Source organism: Drosophila elegans, unplaced genomic scaffold, assembly GCF_018152505.1.
Source record: "Drosophila elegans isolate 14027-0461.03 unplaced genomic scaffold, ASM1815250v1 contig_208, whole genome shotgun sequence".
Lineage (NCBI taxonomy): Eukaryota > Metazoa > Arthropoda > Insecta > Diptera > Drosophilidae > Drosophila > Drosophila elegans.
The window spans coordinates 3,097,186-3,104,863 of record NW_024545578.1 but is presented as its reverse complement, the minus strand read 5'-3'; the positions used below and the strand labels follow the sequence as shown (position 1 = coordinate 3,104,863).

The 7,678-nt window shown below is 35.8% G+C and overlaps 1 protein-coding gene and 1 pseudogene across 1 annotated transcript; one reads left to right on the top strand and one right to left on the bottom strand.

Moving 5' to 3' along the window:
- Nucleotides 1-1,621: 1,621 nt before the first annotated feature.
- Nucleotides 1,622-4,066, top strand: LOC108145765 (P protein). The gene is made up of 2 exons (XM_041708130.1): nt 1,622-2,146; nt 2,447-4,066. Exons 1-2 carry the CDS (start codon nt 1,669-1,671, stop codon nt 4,015-4,017), a joined length of 2,049 nt encoding a protein of 682 aa, XP_041564064.1. The 5' UTR covers nt 1,622-1,668; the 3' UTR covers nt 4,018-4,066.
- A 2,075-nt stretch (nt 4,067-6,141) lies between these two features.
- On the bottom strand, nt 6,142-7,477 carry LOC108145789 (annotated as a pseudogene).
- Between the last annotated feature and the right edge of the window lie 201 nt (nt 7,478-7,678).

Here is a 7,678-nt window from a genome sequence, read left to right as displayed (position 1 = left end):
CAGACACAATTCAGTCGTCATACGAATTAATGTGCTGTGTTACGGGTATGTGGAAATCCTATTTAACTGCCTAGGCAACCAACACCTGTATGGGTCGGTGACCATTTTCATTACCCGCTGACGGCTGACTGCCGTTTGAAGCGGATCTCAGACAGTCTGTATTGCACTTCATTTCCAATTAACCACGCTGCCATTTAAAGTTGACGTCACCCCAGCTGTAGGAATTAAAAGAGTTGAAATACAAAATGCATAAAATGGGGAAATTGTTGCAGATTGCCGGGGGATCTGACGGTGGACGGAGAATTTCACACGTTGGCCAGACTGAAAAAGCTGATTTGGATTTATGTGCATGTTGGGGGGAAAGACTAAAGTGGATTATAAGTGCGGACGGGAAAATGGAAAATTACCCAGCTTGAAAGGAAAAATTTAACTTAAATTGCTCAAAATATTAAAGAAAATAATCTGCATACTTGCAGAATGTTTCACGCGTGACTAAGCCCCTTGAATGACACCCATTGTTTGGCTAGAAAACTTGCTCCTCAAATAGCTAAAGCAGGAATAACAACAATTTTTCCAGATTTGCCATGCATCAAATATTGTTTTGTCCATTTTCATAAATATAGCAATCCCATGTCTCGGCTTTATGTTGGATTTTCCATTCTCTTCCCATATTGTATGGCATTATTAAAAAGTTTGCAATGCAACATTTTCTGCTTTTTACGCCACCCACCCACTCGTCATATATCATATCTACATTTTTGATTGTCAGCTGGGAAAATGGCTTTCAACTACTTTGGCCTACTTACACTGAGCTCAAGTTTTCTCCTTTTGCATTTGAACAACTTTATCCTCAGTACCCACAGGATGTCTGGATGGGATTTTTAAGTAAATGCATTGAGTTCCCTTATTAAGTTAGCCCAGACCACACATCATAATCAAGTTGTGCGGTCAGCAGCTTTTGTCACAACTTCTGCCTCGTCTAAAAAAGAAAATTGCTGAAAATTCCAATGGAAGAAACGTAGTAAATCTCCAGTGTCCTAAGTCGGTTTTGAGCTAATAAATTAAAAGCCATTTGAAGATAAATGGCAGTTGAAGTTCCATTTCCTTTTTAAGGTCTATAAATCTGCTCTATTCTGTTTTGACAATAATGGCTTGGGTTTTGAAAGTAAAAATGTGAAAGAAAGTACTTTTCACAACTAAATCAGTATATTACAATATTTGATTTCATTTGACATATCAACATTTTTGGACTGATCTAGACTTGTTATAGACAATTTAAGTTCATTGCAATATTTATTGTTATAAGCTCGAATAGAAGATTGAAAAAGGAGAATATGCATAAATGATTTGAACTATTTCAATTAGGCTATGCAAATTTAACGAGAATTCTCCATTTCTTGTTTGGCCAGAAGTATTTATATATTATAGTTAAATAAATAAATATGTTCTAGTCAATATATAAATATATTTCTTATAGACGAGATTATTAGAGTAACAGATTCGCCTCTAGATCTGAATTTAAATTGTTTTTATGTTTTTATTTTTCAGTTTTACCTTTCAGGTGTCTAGTTTTGTTTATTTTAAACATGAAATAGAGATTGAAAGAAAGATTGACTTATCCTTCAAACCAGAATTTCATGTGATTTTCGTAAGGAGTTTGTATATATCATGGATGAGGTACCGGTCAGACGCAAGGGAAGTAGAAGGGGAGAGCCCGAAACCACAAAGGGATATATCTGTTTGATCATCAAGTTGACCGTTTTAGTGGGAATCTGGATCGTTTTCACTTGGATCCTACTTACATATAATGAGAATGAGCTCAAGGATTCTTTGGTGACCGTGATGCCCAATCAGACGACTTTCAGGAACTTGAAATTGGAACAGGACACCGTTCAGATATTACTGCGCGGACCCATTAACAAATATCTTACGAAACATCTGGTTAGAGCTAGTAATTTTTCCGCAGTGGCTGTTCGTTTGGAGTGGTGGGATTTTCATCTAAATCGAAGTTATTTGCGCACAAACAGGTGGAATGTATATCTAACGAGGGATATGCGAAAGTACAGCCAGGTTAAAAGGATCTTCCAATTTTCTCTATCGGGAAAGTATGAGATAAGGGCGCTGGAAAATTCAACGGACCACGCTGGTAAAAAAAAAAACCTTAAACCTTTAAATAATTAAATATTATAATACTTATAATTTTTTATTTTTCATTTGACTATTTTCTAAATAGATTTTATGTCTGAAAATTAAAAACAAATATAAACCTTATTAAACATTTTTTTTTGCTTGCTTTTTGCTTAATATTATTTTGTATTTGCAATTTAAAAATTAATATACAATATATACCATGTAATTAAACTTAAATATTATTTTGTATTTGCAATTTAAATAAGAATTATACAATTTAGACTTAATGTTCAATATATATTCTATAAAATTTTAGGAGCTCATGATTGGGGCGTTACCAAAACGGTGATTTCGTTTAAGAGCATGAGTGATTATCCAGTAGGTCTGCATATGACAGTGAACACCCGGCCAATGACTGCAAAATATGTCAATTTGTATGCCGCCTTTCTGTTAGTTGGGTTCTATGTGATCATTGTTTGGGAACTGGCGGATCGCACTTTGTGTACGCTCCTTGTAGCCAGTGCTGGACTGGCCCTCCTAGCGGTTTTGGGAAATAAACCTACCTTTGCAACGATAATTTCCTGGATAAGCTGGGAGTCAATGATGCTGCTCCTTGGCAATATGATCATGATGAGTCTGATGGCGGAGACAGGGTTTTTCGACTACCTGGCCGTGGTGGCCTATCGAATTTCCAAGGGCAATCCCTGGTTTCTAATCGCCCTTTTGGGCGTGGTGGTTGGCCTGTCCTCGGCTTTTCTGGATAATGCCACTGTGGTACTATTTTTAAGTCCACCAGTCATCAGGCTATGCGAAGCCATGTCATTAAGAACCACTTTGGTTTTGATCATTTTAGCATTGTATGCCAATGTGGGCGGATCTGTGACGCCAGTGGGTGGAGCACCCACCGCAATTATAGCCACCAATAAGGATGTGGCCAAAATGACTTTCATACGCTTCTCGATTCAAATGCTCCCCGCTGCCGTAGTCTGCATGATCACCATTTTCGCCTTGGTCTATCTGTTCCTGGGCAATCGCATCTTTATTTTGGACGAAAATCAATTGGAGTTGACCGAGATAAGGCGGGAGAATGTGAGACCCCCATTCGATATACAGCTGAGAATTGCTGAACTGAGAAGGAGGCAGACGGGCAGAAGTTTCGTCAGACCAGTACCAAACTATTTTGAGACACTGGCCCATCTAGAGGCAAATCACAGGTTACGCAAGAAAATGCTGCTGGTTCAGTCGCTTTTAGCCCTTTTCTTTGCCATTTCCTGTTTTATATTGCAATCCGTGCCGTGGGCCATTCCCGGTGCCACCTTGGGCTGGATATCCATTCTGTCCGCCTTTCTGCTACTCATTCTGGCGGATAAAAAGGATCTCACTGAAACTCTAGCCGGACTCGAGTGGCATACTATGCTGTACCTGGCCTCACTTTTCGTTTTTACTGAGGTAATCTACGACATGGGCTTTATCCATTGGTTGGGAATGCAGGCCGTCACCGCCATCAAACAAGTGGATGAACAGTACCAGAATATGGTGGGCATGCTTTTGATACTCTGGCTATCGGCCATAATGTCCGCCTTTATCGACAATACCGCAGTGGCCGCCATAATGGTTAAGCTCTGCATCGACTTGGCCTACTACGAAAATGTGGCTGTATCCCTATTGCCTCTAATTTGGGCCAGCACCTTTGGCACCTGCTACGGAGCCAGTGGTTCACTGCTGGGCTCCATGGCCAATGAGTTCGTGGCGGTCATTGGCAGCCAGTATGGTTACCAGATCACCTTCAAGTCATTCTTTGTAATCGGATTTCCCATCATGCTCACCACCATTGTCATCTGCTCAATTTTTCTCATCTTGGCACATTCAATTTTTGCTTGGCACTAGAAATGTATTATTGATTTCATCATTTTATACTCTTCCACATTCTTGTATACTTTAAATGCAATAAACTGACTTAACCTAGTTTCTTAAATAATTTTAAAAATATTTCAATAAATTTTTCTTAACTTTTTGTTTTCTTAATTTTGAAAGGCATTGAAATATTATTTAATTTATTTTTATAATGGTGATATATAATCTTAGAATTACATTTAGTAAATTTCTAATGAAGTTTAAATTTCTTAACGATATTTTATTTCTGGTAAGTTACGATTTTTTTAATTTCCTACTTCGTTGGATACCTCAAATCCAATACGGTTATACACTTATGGCAATCCCTCTGAAATATAATATATATATATATATATATATGTATATTTATGCCTTTAAAAATTTTTTTGCATTTCTAAGAGCATTAAAATGCTGTTTAATTACTACTTATTTTAATCATATGCCAATTTCAAAACTGCATTTTGTAGTAAATATTACAATTTGTAGAATTTAAATTTGCATATTAAATTTTTGGAAATATTTGTGGTTGTGGCTCCCAATATGTTTCCTTTGAAAGTTAATGGTTTGTTGCGAAATTTGTGGGCTTCAAACAGTTGGCTAGCAAATATTTGCAGAAACTATTGAAACCCTTTAGAGCACAACCCCATTTTCTGTCATGGCTGGAAAATACAAATGAGTTTTATTGCTGCATAGTCAACCATACGTTACATACGCTGAGGAAATAAATAAATTAAATAAATAAAAATTAGCTTTTAAAATTGGTTAAATTACAAATAAAACAATTTTTTGAAACAATAGCTTGTTATAACCAAATACATAATTAGATTAAACATTAATTTTCAAGTGATGAAATAAATCATTAATTTAAACTCAATCTTATTATGATATAAGCCAAATCCAATTATGATTAAAGACCAATTATTATTAATTTTGGATTTTATGAAAAAGTGTCATTGATCAAAACATTTTTAAAATATAGAAACATTACAATTTCAGCAAATGTTTATGTGTTTCTAAGTACCTCACATTAAAGACTTAAACAAAAAATGTAATGTGTGAATAATATAATAAAAATATTCCTTTTACTTAAATTACAAAAGATTTTAAAGCTATGACTCCAACATTTTTCTTAGTGCAGAACCGCGATTCGATGCATTTTCACGCACATATGGGCGTATGTATATTAAATCGCATTTTCGTTGGCGTCTTTTGTTTACCAAATTGAATTTTTCATTACCGCCTGACCAAGTGTTGTTGTGTTTCGGTTTTGTGCTGCAGTTGGCGGCACTGGTCGTTTGGGGACCCCCTCCCAGGGACCACATTGCCCCACCATCCTTACACACACCACACACACGCACACGCCTTTGGTTTATAATTGGATTTTGATTCGTTTTGCATAAAATGTATGCTTACATCCAGACGCCAGACTATTCGGTGAATATGTGTACGAATTTTATGGCTTCCACAGAGGCGTCGCTTTGTCCATGACCAAAATCGAAAGAAAAAAAAAAAAGTGCGTGACCCAGTCGCAATAATAATGAAAAAACATCTGGAACCCTTATTGAACTTCTGCTCATTTTCTCTCATTTCTCGATTTACAAATAATTTGACTGCATTTTTACTTGTTGTATATATGGCTTTATTATTTATTGCATGTCCACACAAAAAGTCCATACATTCACATTTATTTGTCAATTTACATATTGAATTTACTTGCGATGCTTATGCAGCTTCATTTGATTGCCGCAAATAAGTCAAATTGGGGCTCTACAAATTGGGAATATGAAAAATCAGTTTTTGGCCATACCGTGCAGCTGTTGTTCCGATGACTTAGTTTCTTATATTGGGTCATCAAATGGGATTTGTAGGAATCAGCAGTTTAATATTTCTGTTATATAAGAGCAAAAAAGAATGGAACAAAATATTTTGTGTGGTTTCTGATACAGGCGCTTTATTGGCATTTGCTTGATAGAGCACTGAAACAGATTACTCTAAATAGATATTTATTTTTGTTATTTTTTTTCCAATATTATTTTCAGAGAAATAAAAGGAAATTATATACAAGATTTGAATTTGGCAATTTATTTTTTTATTTGACAATAAACTAACAATGTACTGCTACACATGTAATATGATCGTGTCATCTTTTTTGTGCTTCAGCGTGCAGTCGATGAAGGCCAAATACTTTCCCACATTCGAAAGATTGGCCTGAATCACCACATCGTCCCCCAATTTGGCACCATTCAAAAAATTTCATTCACATCCACCGAAACTCCAGGATGACAGGGCTTGGACATCAGGGCATAGGTGGTTATATTGTCCACCAGGGTCATGATATAGCCACCATGCAGGGTTTTATACCAGTTCACATGATCCTGGTTCACTTTCAGTTCAGCAGTACAGGCTCCATCGCCGCCATCCAAAATCTTGATCTAAAATTAAATTCATGATAAGATAGTTATCTAACTAGTTAACGGATATAGTGCTCCAACCTTCTGAAGGCGACTTTCAAAGCCCGTGGATTTGGTGATGATCTCCGTTATGTGCTTAGCAAATTCCACTCCTTTTTTACGGGTTTGCATTTTATGCGAATGGTTGTTGTTCCAAAGACTATCCTTTAGCTTCTAATCAACTGCAATAAAAACTTTTCGACTTGATCGTAGCGATTCGAAAACTACTAGATACGAGTTCGTAGATATATAGTTGTATGGATAGAAAGATAGTCGTATCAGTCACTCAAAGGTCAAGTCCCAGGTAATGATATTTTGATAGACACTTAACAACCCACTTAATCTCTGATGTATAGCCGCCATACTCGAAGCTAGCCAAGAATAATCTGATCTTAATATAATTTATTAGCAATCAAAAGGTAACACTTTAGGTTTTTTATTTAATTTATCTTTGAGTGCTCTTCGCTTTGGGTGCTCTTGAGAACTCTTCGCTTTTCGAAGAATGTTAACAACCAACGATTAGCAAACGAAGATATCGTGAAATAATAAGGAACCTACTAAACTACGCTCTGAATGCCCTTCAGAAAACCAATTTAAGGCGCTACTTTTAAAAACTAAAACAAACTAAAATTCCGTTTTTATCGAAAGGCGGTAAACATTTAGTTTATTTAAAAGTTAAAATTTAAAATATGTATATTTAAAATCTCTAAATTTATAAGCTCAAAATTTTAAAACTTTAAACATATAAACTTTAAATTCAAATATTAAGAGGCACCAAGAAATTTAGAAATAAAAACTTTCAAAGTGGGTTTTTCCAGTAATTCATGTACTATTATCTCTTTTTAGTCGTTGTTTTTTTCGGATATTTACATGAAGGTTTTATTTTTTCAATTGAAGTTGGTCTTTCAGAGATTCAATGTTTTATGATTTTATATCTTTTGCCTTCCTTAACTGCATTATTATTATTTATATTCTTGGTCGCCATTCCGCTGGATTTTGTGTTTCCGAACTGCGCACTGCAAAATGACAAAAGTTACTGAGGCAGAAGTTTCAAACGGCGGACAAGATCGGGAAACGTAAGTGTATTGGTGCTATACACCGATTTAGAGCTTAGATAGTGATAGAAGTAAGTGCTGATTAACCGATTTTTTCGTGATATGTTTTGCTTGTAAACAATGCTCAAATCTATATCTTTTATTCAATGA